General features: G+C 32.2%; 2 protein-coding genes across 2 annotated transcripts in view; one reads left to right on the forward strand and one right to left on the reverse strand.

Annotated features, from left to right (window-relative positions):
* The window catches only part of DIP2 (disco-interacting protein 2), a 304666-nt gene that overhangs the window by 35326 nt on the left and 251630 nt on the right, over positions 1–17710 (reverse strand). The gene's annotated exons all lie outside the window — the stretch shown is intronic.
* On the forward strand, positions 10774–15992 carry tll (nuclear receptor subfamily 2 group E member tailless). Its single transcript, XM_090105976.1, has 4 exons — positions 10774–10798; positions 14619–14855; positions 14956–15695; positions 15804–15992. The coding sequence occupies exons 1-4, from the start codon at positions 10774–10776 to the stop codon at positions 15990–15992; spliced, it is 1191 nt and encodes a 396-aa protein (XP_089962102.1).

The raw sequence follows: 17710 nt of genomic DNA on the forward strand, positions 1-17710 counted from the left end.
TTCCTTACTTACTGAAAAAGACCGAGTCTAAATACTTTATTAGTTTAATTAATGTAACTAGCTTTATGACAAAGAGTAACGAGAATTTTCTCTTCCTTAATGGAGGAAAAAGGTACATAGAAAACTTTTAAAGTAAAAAAGACGATATTCTATTATGTGTGACTTTAGAAGGTATATGCATATATTTATAAATACATTGAGATAATTATAATGTATCGGAATTAAAAAAGCGAATGTGATAACGGATGGTGTCACGTGCTGTGTGCATTTGGTGATTGGCAAGTATTTTCTTTTAGTTATTTTTGTCGCGTTAATTGCGTTGTCCATTATATTATGTTGTTTAACAATAGTATAATAGCGAATGATTGGTGTAAATTAGTATATAAGTACACTACACTACGTGTCATTGCGTGTATCTATACCAAATCAGTAGGTACGTACTGTTACTGATTTGGTGTAGTAATGCAAATAAATGATACCATTGTAACCAAAATACGCAATTAGTACCCTATTCATTTATCCACGGGGCTCGTCCAATAATAACTAGAACAGAGTGCGTTTGTATCCGTTGTAAATGCATAGATATTATGTATGAGATTTTTCTTGTCAAGTTCATCGTGTAATGTGAAATGTGAATATTCGTTATTTATAACGACTTAGTTATTAATTATAATAATATAATAAATGTATTATCCCGAATTTATGGTTTCATTCGACGCTATCCTTTTGTTTACACAAAAATAAATCTGATTCAAAACATTTTAATAACGACGATAAAATATAATGAACTGCGATTAAAAAATGACTAGCTCACAAAAGGCAACCCCAGAGTCAGATAAAGAAAGGGTAATCTGTAAGTGGCCCCAAGTTAAAATAAAAGCGCCTCCCTTCGCTGCGGGGCGCACTCAGGCGCCGACCAATGGGGGCCCAATTTTGATTTGCGTTATAGATTTGACAGTTGTCATTATGTCAGATTCAAAGATGGCACCGCTATTAAATTGTCTGTCCTTACTATTATTATTCAGTACTGACATGATAGGGTGTCATACTATACTTTTAGGAGGGAATTGAATGTTGAAAAGGACTTTCGCATTCATCTGAGTTGCGGTATTAAATAAAAATAAATACGTCCATTTATAACTAGTAGGAAATAGATAAGTAATAAAGCTTTCTCGTTTTAAAAATAAATCCTTTTATTAAATCTCCTCATTTAAAAATCACTAAAAGCTATATTAAAGCTTCCATAGCGTGTAGCTTTTATCTAAAAATGGGACATTTAGACCAGTGCCAATCCCTTCCAAAATGAAAAGAACATAAAAAAAGCTCCCCCCCTCCCACTTCCCGAACTCGGATTGTCTGTAATTTATTTTTCCTTTAATTTTTATCACATTCACCCCCTTTTCTAATGGGTTTCATCCTACTGTGATTTTTTTTGTTTCAAAAATTATCGGCACTGGTCTAATTACAACGTAAGCCGTTTAGAAATTATTAATTACAGTATATACCTACACTACGTATACATTAATATCATATATGAAATGCACATTAGTAGTTTGAATGCTTAATGAAATTTTGTACCTAATGCTTTTAAAATATGTCCTCGAGACCGAGATCCAAGCACCGAAAGCCAATGTTAAAGCGTAGAGCAGGCACTAGTTATCGGGATAGGTGCGAACGGAGTGCACGCGTGAGTGGCCCCAAAATTAGATAATAATTTTACATTGTTGTAAAATTACATGTAAAATAATCAAATTCTTCTTTTACATTATATTTTGAAGAATATATATTAATTCCGAGAGGCCCATTAAACTTTTTTATTTTCTGTTACGATATTTCAGAATTTATAATTGGCAGGATTAAAAATTGTTAAAGTAGCCATCACCATACGCTTTAATTGACCTTTTAAGCCGATAACAGAATAAAAGCTTAAAAATAAATGTAATAAAGTTATTACAACAAAATTTTATTGTGGCTTCTGTTTCATATTAAACGTTTTCGCGGATTAAAAAAGGATATATGTACATATGATAAAACATTTATATCTAATTCTATGAAAAAAAAATGTGCTGAATAACAAGAAAGATGTTTATTTATTATTAGTTTCTCACAATGGTATTAATAATTGCTCTCGAAATCTTCTTTTCGTTATTTAATTTACCCCATAAGTGTCTAATAAAATATGTTCTTTAAGACATTGGGAATAACTTTAAATCCACTGATGAATTATTCATAAAAAGCTGTCATACAAAATCAGAAACAAAAGATTTCAAATTTTACATTACCTAAACATAAAAACAACTAACGGCTATTGCAATTGAACATAGCTCTCCAACATTTAATGCTTTTAGTATCGAAGCAAAACAAACACAGTATTTGAAAGGTTTTACCAAAGGGAAAAGCGTTTACATTCAATAATCCGAACCTCAGTAACGGTAATAGAGAGGTGTTAGTGGAACCGGGTGCACGCAATGTTCACAGAATTAGCAATTCAAATCTCTGTAAACCCATGAAAAATACTTAATATGAAAAATATTACTTGGTTGAAAATGGATAAACATACTGCGAAGCCCATCTCAAATCAATATAATGCATTTACCATAGTTGGGAAGAGCGCGCACGGTCGAAATTCAGTTTACAATATTAAAATATCGGTAATGCTTCCACAGGGTTTCACAAAATTGTTGAAATTATAAATTGGAATAACACTTGTTAACATATCGGCTCTGTGTCAATTGAATAAAGTTAAAGTTTTTATTTAGCAATTATAATCTACCTCCATATTTAAAACTCTACATAGAGTTTTCTGCAGTCAAATAAATAAACATTTAAATAATGTATTAAAAACTCTTTACTGTTTTTCACTTTAAAGTACAATAATAAATTATACCTATTATATACTATACATATAATAATATACTGAATAAATATATATATATAGTCTTATTTCTTGGATTATTCCCAAAACGTATACTTACAAAGAAACTAGCGGTCCGCCCCGGCTTCGCCCGTGGTACAAAATATTGTTTCTAGCACTCAGGGATCACGTAGACAACCAACCGTGAAATGTTTTTTGAAATCAAGTTACTATCTCCTGAGATAAGCGTGTTCAAACAAACACACTCGTAGCTTTATATGTACATGTTATTACAAAAGTATAGATTAAACTCTTGAAAAAATCTCCAATTAGGACAAACACGTCATGTAAACAGGGAGATATTATCCCCATACAGCCCTTACGCAAAGAAATATACCTACGTGAAAACCTTGCGAAAACAATAGAATTATCGTGAAGAAAAACAAACGGTAAACAATTTCATGAAAGCAAATCATTAAGACCGATCATATTTTTCAATAGCTTCACGGGAATTTCGTCGAATCTTCAATTAATTGTCGAGAGCTTGAATTCGAATAATAACATCGATCACCGTGCGCGGAAACTCATCTAGAAATAAATGTTTTATTTTTCCATTTTCAGTCGTATGTAATTCCGCGTTAAATAACTCGCAAAGGAAATTACTTGTTTATATTTCATCGCTCTGATTCGGTGTAAAGGCAGCCTAACAGTTGACGGACGCTCGGGCGGCCCGACGCGCCCGCAATTGCACCCCTATCGTCGTCGCGGAAGCTCGCTGTTCGTACTTCGTCCCTACCGTGCTGCTGTGCCGCTGTGCGCCGGATTCACTTCGACACTGGACTCTCGCCCGACAGTAGCTTGTCCGTGGCAATTAAAATTCAATAAACTTACAAGTGATAAAACAGTGATAAAGAGTGCTTACTTCTTTGTGTCCAGGTGAGTTGTATCCCTTTGTAACGCTGCTACGCAATTGATTTCAGCGCACTTAATTGCCTTTGCGAAATTATTTATGAAAATTTTTTGTAATGCGATGGGTTTCTAATTTTTAAATGTGGTTATTTTTTTAATAATTAGTAATAAATATATAGGGAAATATAATTAAAAAGCATAGATTAAATTGGTGTTGAAATATTTCAAATTACGCCTATTCTAGGTAGTTACTTTAAGAAAATATTTTTGATTGATGCTTGAATTCACACACTTTTTAGCAAATAGCACTTGTATTATCTTTCTGGTTAATAACTTTGCGGAGCTGTAAAGTTCTACCGACATTTTCACATGAAACTAAACGCCAAATATTTATATAAAGCTATGCAAAATGTATATAAGTAAATACATTTGGAAATGTAATATTTGTTTTGATGTTATATAATATTTGTTTTGTTTCCGTGCAAAATACGAACAGCTTTTAGTTTTATTAACTGCACAAAAGCGTTTTAAATTAAATATTGAATTTCTATACTGAAGTTTTTACGGATTTTTAGATATTTGTATTTTACAATATATTATGTTCTGTGAAAAATACTGATATTTCAGTTGGAAGAATTTAGTAATGAAAATTGTTTAACTAGAATCAATATCATATTAATATAGCATATTCATATACATATCTATATTGTGTGTATTTAGTGATTTATTTAAAAGTACCTATGGGAGCTACGTATTTAATATTAGAGCGTTACGAATGTTTTAAACATCGATTTAGATATTGTAATATACCCGTTTATATATATATTTCTTTTTTAATATTCAGGATAATTTTCACACACGGCACGATCTGATTCCCATAAGCTTTCGCTTGAGTAATGGAAACCTTGATAGCTGATAAACAAACATATATAATTTTAAATAAATATATAGATAATTAACACCTATTATGCATTCTAATTTGATTTTTTTTTCTGAGCGTACAATCTTTTGGTATAATGCCATTAATTCATGAACGTGATTTCGTGTCTACGCGTTGTGGTAGGTCGTAGCCGGCGTAGCTCGAATGTCAACAGCACTAAAGCTCAAACGATGCGGGTTCGTCAGTTTATATAAAAAATATACTTATAAATAGCAATATGCGATTATTATAATCTTCATATTAACTTATTTCGGCTTGCTCTGTGGAAAGAACGGGGTTTTTAAATTTTAATTCCGCGCAAACTTATTTTTTGTTGATGTTCAAAATTGTTATATAAATAGGGCAAGCAGCTTATTGGATACTAGCTTACCACCCGCGGCTTCGCTCGCTTTGTCTAAAACCTATTAAATTATATACTAAAGCCTTCCTCTTGAATTACTCTATCTATAATAAAAACCGCATCAAAATCCGTTGCCTAGTTCAAAGGTATAAGCATACATAGGGACAGAGAAAGCGACTTTGTTTTATATTATGTAGTGATTATTTAATCAATCTTATATATAAAAATGAATCGCAAAATGTGTTGGTAAGCACATAACTCGAGAACGGCTGAACCGATTTCGATAATTCTTTTTTTATTATATTCCTTGAAGTACGAGGATGGTTCTTATGTAGAGAAAACGTAAACATGTACCACGGGCGAAGCCGGGGCGGACCGCTAGTGATAAATAAAATAACATTTTTGAAGGGTAGATATGTTAGCAGAAATAACTAGTTTAAATAAAACTATATAAATAAAGTTATTATGATATAAATAATAATTATTATGAAGGCCGTATAAACATCGGATGTATTAATTTCAATAATTACACTTGAAATTATATGTTGAGCTCAACAAAATTTAGCGGTTAAAGGTTTCATGTTTTGTGGTTGATACGCTTTTTACGGACAAGGCATAAATAAGTTATTTTTACAAACTGTGTATCGTTATTATTATAGAAAGTGATCCAATATCTACAGTTATGTTTTCCTAAACTGCAAACAAAGTACCTATAAACGCAAGGTATATTACACGGTGAAAGGCTTCGACAATTTGAGATTTATTCAATAAAATAATTCCGCCTCTCGTGAAGTAGGTACCTACAATAGATAAAGTTATTTGAAAATCCCTAATACTGAAAGACTAATAGACAACGAACAGCGTTAACGGATATTGAATGTTTTCGTAAAAATACGCTACGAATTATGAACCTCCATCGATTTTGGGAACATCGATTTCAGTTGCTATTGTTGCGAATGTGTGCACTATGAATCTATGTAGTCTGAATAGCCTTTAAAGCGATTTATTTCATATAATTTCTACTAATTTGTCTTGTTCTGATTAGGTGTTCGTTTGAAATGATAGCAAAAAGGATAGTTCGATTAAAAATAGCATAAAATTATTTTAACATAGGTACATACAAATCTATTACATAAAATCGTAAGTTCCATAATCTGTCGACGCGCTCTACAAACAAGTGAATGGGTTACTATACTAGTATTTTACAGATCGACGAGAGGGATTACAGTGAATTAATGCAATAACACGAACGTATAGGAAATATTATTTATGAATCCTAAAATCACGTTTCTATTGATACTATAACTACTTTATCAGTGGCGTTAAATTAATTTAAAATTAAAATCGATAATGGCTCCCTGTGTTAATGTTATAAATTAATTTTCACTTACTTGTTAACTCGTAAAAATTTCGCCTTTAATGTGTTTCGGACACGGTAAGCGAGAGTTAATATTTGTTGCTTCTAACACCTGTAGCTTGTTTTTAAACTGTTGATTCTCGTCGCATTTATTGGCTATCTTACTTTTGTTTCACGTGACAACAAAAATAGTACAATTATATTTTGACTGGGTATGCAACGTTTTGTACTAAACTAAACTTAACTAACTTAAGTATTTATTATTCATTGTTGCTATATAAGAAAAATTTATGCATATAGGTAGGTAGATACAGCCATATTCTTTAAGGTGGTTTTTTTCTAACATGTTGGTTTTATGTTACGAATTTTATTTAATAATTGCCATTTTAAAACAATATTCTTAAGAATTAAATGCATTTGAGACGAATTATCTTCGTTTGTTGTTAATTGTGAACTCAATCGTTAATAACTAGTTGTCAATAACAGAAATCGTGATGCAAATAGACAACTTGTTTTGTTTAGATATTATAGACCGGGAGATACTGACACAAAATTTCGAGTCATTTGTAACAGGGTGGCGGTTCTACAGGGGTCTTAGTACGCAATGACAAAAAGAAAAACGATGGCGTGAACGCTGGTACCGGCGGCTTAGTCGCGTGGGCGTTAGTCGAACTCGTCGGAAAATAGCGAAAGTCAAACGATTTGTAACAGTATGGCACTTATTTTTCCTGTAAGTTTGAGGATCAACAAATATAAATACAAAATTTCAAAGATCTATGTGTTGGAAATCTTCACTTATATAAATTAATAATAAATTAAGTTTTCAAGTATGACAGCACTTTTTCCCCCTACTAGAAGTATGGCAAATATAATAATGGTCACATTTTATCAAATACTCTCCAAAAATCCAAATGCAATACTGGTACAAAAAGTTTGGCGAAATAAAAATTTTTTGCAGATTTTCGGCGGTATGGCGACCATTTGGAATCGTCCGAAAAGTATGGCATGGCGATTTTCGTAAATGGCTGCACGACGATAGTTACCTGTGCAAAAGTTAGCCTGGTACAAATGGTTGAATGATTGTTTTATTTAAATCAACACATTCGCGTCGGTATGGCGGGCTGTAAGTCACACCGGAAAAGTATGGCATGACACTACCGCCTACTACTTTTTTATGGGCTATCGGTAAATCCTAAAATTTTTGTGTTACAAATCGTTTGACTTTCGCTATTTTTCCGACGAGTTCGACAAACGCCCACGCGACTAAGCCACCGTTACCAGCGTTCACACCATCATTTTTCTTTTTGTCATTGCGTACTAAGACCCCTGTAGAACCGCCATCCTTGTTACAAATGACTCGAAATTTTGTGTCAGTATCTCCCGGTCTATTAGACAGATTGAAATTTTGTACGTTCCGTCGCAGATATAATGAGACGCACACAATGAAGACAATCCATTTAATTGATTACCCTATATTTAGAATTAAAGGTACAGCTGACAATAGTATTAATGCTGTAACCTAATACCTATACAAGATAACGGTGCAGGAAATACATAATTATCAGCTATTAAACAGTAAGCTAAACTGATAATGGTATGTGATTGTGATTTGGAGCGTAATATAATATCACGTACTGATCTATCTTTCGAAGATCTTATGAGTATTTAGTGTATCAATTTGATAATTTCATATCAGTGAGTATTATCTACTATGGGGTCGGAAAGTAGACTATAAAAATGTAGTCTACTTTCCGCACGCGGCTTTCCACGCGCTGTCCAAAACTTAAAAAAGTTAGTTTAGTACCTTCGTTCCTCGACAATCATGCAACTTATCAATTGGTGAAAACAGAATGAAAATCAGTGCAGTAGTTTTTGAATTTATTGCGAATAGACAAACAGAAGAGGCTTTGTTTAATAATAGGTAGGTACCTAATTACTGAAATGTTTGTCAAAACCACAGTCAAACACCTCATTATTTGCAGTTTTTATGAAGAGAGCTGATATTAAGCTCTATTAAGGATATAAAAGCTGTAACCAGTTTTAGTTATTAGTGACTGATATATTTTAATCATCTACAGGGACTACAGGTAGAATTACATTCAATTAGTATAGGTACTCTGCTGCTTGATGAAAAGTTCTTTCAATTTAATTATTATAAGAATTTTAATAAGAAAAGACGATGTTAGTATCTTTTAAAGCAGATTTTCTATGGATAATTTATTTCAGATGCCCATGGTTCGATGATACATCTGATTTCATTTAAAAGTAAACGAATACATCCCCTTTCGATATATCTTTCGATATATCGCATCTCGGTCATCTTTCCTGGAATTTACAAGCTAATAAAATCGTTTCCGCATGGTTTACGAATGAATATCAATAAACTGTGAAATCTACTTATGTATATGTGGCATCAGTATGTATACCTAGGAATATCATTTGATTTCTATCAATTGTATCTATTTGTACCATTTACCTATTTAACTTGAATATTAATAACCTGATAATATTTGAGTACAAACGTTTGTTATTATTAACGTTTACAACGAGATACGACCACATTACCGAATAAAAAAACATAACAAAAGTGCTCGGATATGTGAAAAACGTATTACCTACGAAGATTTTTTGCATCCCAATTTTAAAAGCAAGAAGCTACCGACTTTCCGATGTTATTATTGAAGTTGCCTTTGTTGACAACCCTCCGCTGAACACCGGGCCTTTCGATCCCGGCCGGTTCATCCGCACCATTGTCCGTCTCTACTTACAGGGATTATCCTCGGGTAATTACCTGTTTTGCGAAACTTAATAATTATGTCACAAAAAATGCAACTTTAACATCTAAATGACCGACAAACAAACAATGAGTGCGAAGTCCATTGCTACTGTGGATGCATTGTTCTGTTTACGCAAACATAATGCTCAATAACTTATAATCATTATTTGAATTTTCTCCGAATTCTTACTGATCTTCTCGTAATCGTGTATACTGTATAAGTTTTGTACCATTTCATATATAATCATTCTTAACCCTCAATTCACTACGTGAAATTTGCTAACATAAACAGCTTCCATGAGTCCACTGGACTCATATATTTTCTTAGCGTGGTTTTTTCAAATAAAACTCTTTTTTTATTAATTTTTTTATTATTATTTTTAAATGTTTATTAAGGCACTACAAAAAAATAACAAAACTGGATAAACTTCTGAAATACTCTTAAGTTTTATAATTATGAAAGTTAGAAACTGTTAACGTAATCTTATATTTTATATCTCACGATAATAATATGGTTTATACTATGGAGCTGTCCTTTTAATATTAGAGCAAATTTAAAGTCCCACAGTTTTAAATATAAAGATTTTTACAAATACTCAATTGTGAAATTGGCGCTTTAAATAGCAACGTGTTTGTCGAAGAGCACTCGACGTAAAAGCCGTTTAGTTTAACAAGTATTGTGGAACAATAAGAATAATTAATAAAAAATAAGTAGTGCTTCGCTTTATGCCAAAAAAGATGTTAGGTGAAATAAACAATAGTGCTTTATTTCTTACATTTGTTGCAATTATTTGCGATTCTTTACTTTTTCTTTTACTTCGTGAATGAATTTGAAGGGCCCTTATAAAACCACAAGTGACTATCCGGCACTTGAGGGTTAAATTCGCACGTAGAGCAGTGTGAGAAAATTGGTTTACATTAATTTAGTAACAAATGACGATGGCGAACTATTTTAATTCCATAAACTATAAATAAATTAAATACAAAATATTATGCTTTCTTGTTATATGTAGAGCTATGTGTATATGTATTTTAAAGTATGAGTGAAACTATGAAATTATTATTTTTAACTCATATAAGAAAAATCATTATATTAACCGTTTATAGATATACATTAATACATTAAGCTATTTTTAAAACTAAAATTTTATATTGGTGGCTATATATTACGTAATATGTATGGGATGAAAGTTATTCTACGAATGTTTCGCCCTTCGTGTTAACAATGAACCCATCTATGCAGAATGCACGGGTAATTACATGAGAACAAAAAGACACACATGATGTTACGTAACGTAAAATATTAATTGTATTAGATTAAGATTATAAATGATTATATTAGTATATAAATATTTCAAAACAACAATATATGTATGCAACCTGTAGGAGTAGATATCTTGTTTTAAATAAAATTAAAACCTATATGATGACCGGCAAGATATTTTATTATTTCCTACTTTATTGTACTTTAATATATATATTTAATAATTAATCATGTTTAAGATTTAATATTATAGTATGTACCTAATTATATTATGAATTTATGTGACACTAAATATTTCTTTTTTTTCAGGCCTGCTCTGACGAGTGACGCAAAATGCACTCGGTTCCAAGCACGTCCAGTAAGTATAGATGTTCTATTTATTTATTTATATTTAGATATATTAAATTTAATATATGTATTACAATATATCTCATTTATCTTCTATAACTTGCCATGTTTACGTCTTATGTTAATAATAAAAAAATTAATACATACTTTATTTATTTATTTTACTACCTATTTATTGTACCACACCATTTAATACTACAGAACATAGATTATAATATTGTCGTATCTAAGATACTTTAATATTTCGTATTTAAAATTAAAAAAAAGTATTACCTTGTTGACTAATGACCAATGATAAATTGTTTAGATAAATAGTGGGAATGGAGCAGTGTTGAGATGACGTGTTACAGCTAATTTGGGCTTCAAAACAAAATGCTATTCCCACGCGTGCATCCACGCATCTGCCTCCGTTCACACCACATCATCCCGGCGAATTACCATGATACCGATAGTCAATTACAACATTATTAATTCAACGAATGCTTATTAATAATACGTATCAATGTAGGTAATATCATTTGTTTTTAATTTAGCGATAACAAATTTAGCTTAAAAAGTAGATTCTGCAAACCTGTAATATAAGAATTAATTATGTATATTAATTATATTTAGATGGATTATAATTATGTTTGTTCTGTTACTTTTTGGCATTCAAGTGTAATTTTTCGGAAAATTTAAGATTCATAACTAGTTTTCTATACATCTGCTTGCAATCGATAGTGAAATATACAAATATAACTACATACCTACATGTATAAAAGGTACCTACCTATGTCTTATGTTGTTTTGTGTTTAAGATTCGATGGTTTTAATAATAAAATAAAATGACAGAAATTAACAAGAACTATGTACACGAAGAATAAATATTCAATATTGAGAAAATTATTGATGTTACATAAAAGTGCGCTCAAAATAATTTTTAGGAGAGCTTTAATGAAAAGCTTGATTCAATTTCACGAAAACGTATCACTGCAAATTACATTTTCTGAAACAAATTGGAAATGTTATTCTCGTTAATTATGCAGATATTTCTCATTTATAACAGAATATTAACATGTAGGTATGAATTACTGGAATAATTACGATGTTTTCAAACATCATTCCTAGAAAGGGCGGACGTTCTTATGTCGTAGCGTTATTCTACTCTACTTCTCTAGCAGGATATTTCTGTTATTCAATCTCAAGTGTATGTAAGTATATTATTCATATTATTATTATGTGTGTAATGTGTATTATTTATTATTAGATTTTTAAGGTGTCCTATTTCGGTGATCACTGCATTAAAAATCTACCTAATTAGTTATTTTTATGTATACGTGTTGGTTATTCGTCAATTTTAAAACAATAAAAAAAAAAATTCATAATTAAAAACCGACCGATGTCGTTATCAGTCGATTAATAGTCTCTCGTTAAGAGTTTTAACCCTGCGTACGAGTCACGCAATACTGGTCACAGGTGACAGGTCGCACGTTAGGGTTGATATTTATCGTTAAAAGGGATGAATGTTCCATACCCATCCGCTTCTATAGGCTAATAATAAAACAATAGATTTTCTATTTCTGATCTCTTTTACAACGCAAGAAGCTTTTAAAAATAAACTAGGTACTTTGTCAACTCAATAACAATGGCCGGTTCTACAACACGAAATACTGGATATGGCAAAAAGAAAAAAAAATTAAAAGTCGGTATTGGTTTAACTGGAAATATTTCAACTATTAATAATAAAGTATCTAGGTAAATACTAAATACCAACACACGTAGACGTAATTATACGCATCAAAAGGTAGAGATGATTTCAGCTGTCCTACATGAGTGAAACTATGATCATACGTGGGTAGAATTGTAATACTATTGTAAAAGCGTGTCTTTTTGTTCCCATGCTAGGTATCTGTTCGCAATGTATGTAAATAAATCCTCTAATTTACCCTATTCAGTAACTTCAAACCTACAATTTCAATGTACATGTTGCATGATCATAAATCAATAATTTCATCGACGTTTACTAGGAATTGCATTGTTTTGATACACATTGTAGGATACTCGAACATTGATAACATTGAAACGTTACACCGCATCTCGTCAAGTTCTCTATTGAGAACGCATCTACATGTAAAAGGTTATAAGTATGGTAATATACAGTATGTAGATAATAAATCCAATGTTTTCACATAACTGCCCAATGTTATCTTGGAACCTGTCATTACCTTCAGTTGTCTTGAGACGTCAATGTTCCCAAACCCCACTTCTTGGCTTTTATCCTATTGTCTATACTTAGGTACTCAGAAGTTTCGTGATTTTTTTATCATCATCATACATTCGACACCGCGTTTCCTGCTACGCAAGTGTAGGCATTCATGTGCACCGTTTTATTCGGTATGCCTTATTGAATGGAAGTGCCTTTGTGCCTTTTCGACTGGGGTTGAGTTTGGAGGTGTATTAATAAAAACGTTATTATCTCCTGATCTCTTTCTGCTAAACGGTTTGTTTTGTGCCGTGGGATAGTACTTTGGCAATTACAATTCAAATAAAAAGGGATGTTCTATGTAGTTACTTACGTTAAAAATCTTGTCGTTAATACCGGCAATCTTACTTTCAATAATTGTTAGCCAATTAGGTAGGTACCTAGGTACTGTAAAAGATATTCTATACGCTGTTCGTTACTAATGCCTGCTTAAAATGGCGCAGAATAGTTGCAGTTAATTTACTCGTGTCCTAGTATTCATGTAAGTAGATACCTACATGTGAAACGCCGCGGAGAAAATCTTTGTTTCGCTATATTTTTTATTTCCTACAACGTTTACTGAGTAAAGGCACGTAAAGGATAGAACTTTATTGTTTATCGCGTTCCTATTTAATATTCTATGACCAAGTAAACTTTTGAAGATTATAATATGTTGACAGAAAGGCCAATAAAGTAAAGGCGTGAATGCGGTTGTTAAATGTCGGGTGGAGTCACCCTTGCAAAGGGCGGAGTTTCCCGCAGCGGGTCCAATACAATTACTTTTCGCCTCCAACTTGACTTCAAAAGTTGGAATCGTCACGCTCTTGTAGGTCTTTGATTTATGACTAGTACCTACTACATTTAAGTAAATACCAATATTTTATAAATTTGCATCGCGTGCAATTATAGCATGTACCTTTCTTACAGTATTTTACCTAAAAATTGCAATCAAAGTAATTTTCTTGAAAATGTCAACTGTTGTTGTTCAGATAAATAGGTTAGTTTAGGCAGCTATTAAATGTAAACATAAATAGGTATTAGCCATGCGGTTTTCGAAATGCAGCTGCGTTTAGTTGAATTTCACCGAGGGCGATAAAGCAATATTTGCCGTACACGTGAACAAATCGGAAGGTCAGATCGTCAATGGGACTCCGGGTAAAGAATTTTTAATCTGTACTCATTGAGCTTTCACCAATAGTTTACTCTTGGAAATTAAATTATATCGTATATTGGGAATGATGTTTATGTTTATATCAAGCATCAAAGCGTGTGTAACCACAAATATTGGATATGTTATTCAATATTGAAATTAAATTATCTGCTAGTAGATACTGGGAAATTGTTAATTCAGATTTATAACAATTATGAAATAAGCCTCGATGCATGACTTCGCAACAAGTGGTTATAGCTACTATATGTAGCCTGACCTGCCTGACAAAAGCTTTTGTATCGGTGCGGTGTTTTGTCAGAATAAATTAATTTAAGTAGGTCTATTTATTTATGTAGTAACGCGATTCGAATTTAATTTAAACTGCAAAGGATTTGTTCTGTATGTAAAGCTTACGTCGTATATAACGCTTAAACATAAATTTCCCCTGTTTTGTTGCAGACCGCATATTATTCGACGTGCCTTGCGTTGTTTGCAAGGATCACTCCTCCGGTAAACATTATGGAGTGTTTGCTTGCGATGGTTGCGCTGGATTCTTCAAAAGATCAGTGAGAAGAGACCGCCAATACGCTTGTAAAGCTCGGACCCCAGGCATTTGCCTCGTCGATAAAGCTCATAGAAATCAATGTCGGGCTTGTCGTCTGTCAAAATGTCTCATCGCCGGCATGAATAAAGATGGTGCTTACAGATCTTAATAATTACTTAACAATTACTAACAACAAGAGGGCCATTTGATTGAAACACTTCGGTGTTTATTAATATATTTTTTTTGTTACAGCTGTGCAACACGAACGTGGGCCCAGAAATTCAACTCTACGAAGACAAATGGCGTACTACTATATAGACCCTGCGGTCCCTCCCACAGATGTAGGCATCCCCCCACCCCCGCCGTTGGATTTGGTGGTGAACAAACCACCGACTGCCGCTACTTCACATCCGGCTAACATGTTGCCTCTGCCACCGCCGCAACCTGTGCCTATACCAGCTGCTCCTATGGTCCCAATATATAATCCTTATGGACCTCTCTACAATGGTATCAGTCCGTGGCCTGCACCGCCTCCTGTCGTATTGAGGGCGCCAACTCCACCTCCCATCTCGCTGCCCTCGATGTCTCCGGAAGCCTTAAGAGAAGCTGGTGCAAAAATAGTTTTCTTGAACGTCAACTGGGCTAGATATGTACCTGGCTTTGAGGGTCTGTCACTTTCCGACAGAACAATTCTTTTGGAAGAATCTTGGAAAGATCTTTTCATATTGGGTTTAACCCAATTAATAGAACCCATAAGCTTAAGGGCTCTTATAGGCCCGAACCATAGAATGTTTAATATGGTTGCGGTTGATGAATTTCAGTTAATCCTTAACGATCTGTATACCATCCGTCCAGATGGTAATGAATATTCTTGCTTTCGAGCAATAACTCTATTTAATTACAATTATCTGATCACTCAAAGGACAAGGCAGTTCGAAGATTTAACTGCCATATCTGCAGTTTCAAGTTTTTACCAGCTCTCCTTGCATCAGGTAATTTTTAATAGGCTATTTTTTAGTAATAAATAAAAAAAAAAACATTTAAATTTAGATATTATTTTCTGATCAACAGTGATAATTAAAAATTTTAATTTGTTACAGTATGAACTGAGCGTTCACCCATACGACGTGAGCCGGCTTAGTAACTTTATGCATATATTAGTCAAAATGAAAAGAGTAGAGTCCATCATCATCGAAGACTTGTTCCTGCGTGCCACAATTGGGCATACTTCAGTTGAAAAACTAATCACCGAAATGTATACTACGAAAAGGGAACTACAGATTTTCTAGAACTGTGGACCATTTTGGTACTTGGATGAAGAGGGGCGGTATTAGAGAAGAATCCCCTTCAAGTGCCAAAATAGTTACATGGTGGCATGTAACAAGATTTTCAAATGACGTCATGGTAGTGACTTCTGTGTAATCTGCTAATATTATGACATCTTTGGCTAATATAGACAGATCACTGTAGTGCAAAATTATTAAAGCTGACATTTTTTTTTCCGGTTTTATTAGGTGAAAAATATCAACTTAGAAAAATTAATGAGATGATTTACCGTGCAAATGTTATGTTAAAATAAGTAGACTTGCATGAATTTCTTGTTGGTATGCTCGTTATATATTATTGCATATAGGAGCTAAGTAATGTTCTAAAATTAATATAGGTAAGTGTAAAAACGACAGTGGTTCCCAGTTTTTGTGTAATTTGATGTAGGTACTCACTTATTTTCTTAAACTCAAACATTATCAAACATTATATAAATTAAATGTATTGTGTCAATTTAATCATGATAAAAAATATGAGTTTATTCATTAAAATAAAGTAAAAGTATTGTTATCTAGTCAATTTGTTATATATCTAAAGTTATATGGATGATTATATGTTAAGTATCGACGCATTTTATAAAAATTTCAACGTCTCACTTCTTAACTAATTATAAATTATTTATTAACGGTGAAATATCAGTCACTTGATATTGTAAACCTATTGTTATTGTTATTTTTCGTAAGACATAATTTAAATAGATATGTAGATGGTTGAATATATACTTCATAAAATAAACGTCTTCTAAGTTCTATACGTCTTATAAATAACTTATCCATAATTAATAATCATTAATTATTTTCTTTTTCTTTCTTTCTTTCAAATAGGATAACTAGTGAATAATATGCTTTTTGTATGCTATTAAGAAGCTCATCTATTACTTACATTCATCATTTTGAAATGCACTTAATGCAGAAGAATGTATTCTGTCAATTAGCTATAGCACATTATTTCTGTTCAAATTTAGAAATTCAACTTTATTGAATTAGTTATGATCCTCCTTTTCTTTATATCCTGATGAATATAATTTATGAATGGTATCTACCTACTTATTATAATAAATATTAATTTACTTTGTTCTTTTCAATTAGATAATTATTATATGTAGGTACACCTAGTGAATATATTCCAGAAATTCGATGTTATTGATGTTCCAATTACATTCCAATAAATGTTATGTAGTGAATATTTGTTTTATTTGTGAACATAATATACCTAAGTTACTAAACTTGAGTTTTTTTCCTCAAAAAGCATAGGCAATTATTACACGCTTTTTATTAGCTTCACCTGTATGTTTGTATGTTTGTTTGTTTGTGTTTGTTTGACTTCTTTGGGCGCGATTTTGACCCACTTTAAACGGCCAGATTTCGTTCAAACTTTGTAGATTTATTGAGATTTGAGGACCGATGACAATACACTAATTTGATAAAGCGTGTTTTTTAGTTTTTTTAAACTATTATTTATTATTTATTAATGCAGGCAATGCCTCTAGTTTTCCACATGCACTTGTGAGGCGGCCAAATTAATTGAACGATAATAATTATTCATGGTCAAGACGCTTATACACAACAACGAAGAAATTTTTGTTCATATATTGAAGTTATATGATTATTATTTTATTATAAAAGTATAAAGCTTATGATTATGATTACTAATTACAATTACCTAGTTACCGATCAAAGTG

The sequence above is a fragment of the Colias eurytheme genome, chromosome 1 (genome assembly GCF_061535395.1).
Source record: "Colias eurytheme isolate Ceu_HAF_F1 chromosome 1, ilColEury1 Martin Lab GWU primary, whole genome shotgun sequence".
Lineage (NCBI taxonomy): Eukaryota > Metazoa > Arthropoda > Insecta > Lepidoptera > Pieridae > Colias > Colias eurytheme.